Source organism: Meleagris gallopavo, unplaced genomic scaffold (assembly GCF_000146605.3).
Source record: "Meleagris gallopavo isolate NT-WF06-2002-E0010 breed Aviagen turkey brand Nicholas breeding stock unplaced genomic scaffold, Turkey_5.1 ChrUn_random_7180001926617, whole genome shotgun sequence".
NCBI lineage: Eukaryota > Metazoa > Chordata > Aves > Galliformes > Phasianidae > Meleagris > Meleagris gallopavo.
This window is the reverse complement of record NW_011188898.1, coordinates 1-647: the sequence shown is the minus strand read 5'-3', so window position 1 is coordinate 647 and position 647 is coordinate 1. Positions and strand designations below refer to the sequence as shown.

Genomic DNA, 647 nt, shown 5'->3' with positions numbered 1-647 from the left:
AATACAAGTATTTCCAACCAAGACAGGTAGGCTAGAAATTAAAACTTTCGAGTTGTTTATACCTACTTGTATATTTTAGATATTATATGCTTGTGTACTGTAGATTTTCTGTCTTTCACAGAACAGTATACTCACTGACTGAGCATATTTCCTTTCCTACAGAGCACTCTTCTGACTGTGCTTCCTGTGTAAGCGCAGCCATGGCTTCTCCAGATGCTGAGATGGCCGCCTTTGGAGAGGCCGCTCCTTATCTCCGAAAGTCAGAGAAGGAAAGAATCGAGGCCCAGAACAAGCCTTTTGATGCCAAGACATCTGTCTTTGTGGCGCATCCTAAGGAATCCTTTGTGAAAGGGACAATCCAAAGCAGGGAAACAGGGAAGGTCACTGTCAAGACTGAAGCTGGAGAGGTGAGAAGAAAACAGAACTGAAAGTAATAACTACTCTCAACTGTTAGCTGACATTAACAGATCTGTTTTCCTCTGTTAGACTCTAACCGTGAAGGAAGATCAGGTCTTCTCCATGAACCCTCCCAAGTACGATAAAATTGAGGACATGGCCATGATGACCCACCTCCATGAACCCGCTGTGCTGTACAACCTCAAAGAGCGTTACGCAGCCTGGATGATCTATGTAAGTACCAGCAGCTC

General features: G+C 44.4%; 1 protein-coding gene across 1 annotated transcript; it reads left to right on the top strand.

Moving 5' to 3' along the window:
* Positions 1–133: 133 nt before the first annotated feature.
* Positions 134–630, top strand: LOC104916657 (myosin heavy chain, skeletal muscle, adult-like; the record flags this gene model as incomplete). Its single annotated transcript, XM_010727676.3, has 2 exons — positions 134–407; positions 487–630. Coding segments are annotated over exons 1-2 (351 nt in total), but the record flags the coding sequence as incomplete, so codon positions are not given.
* Between the last annotated feature and the right edge of the window lie 17 nt (positions 631–647).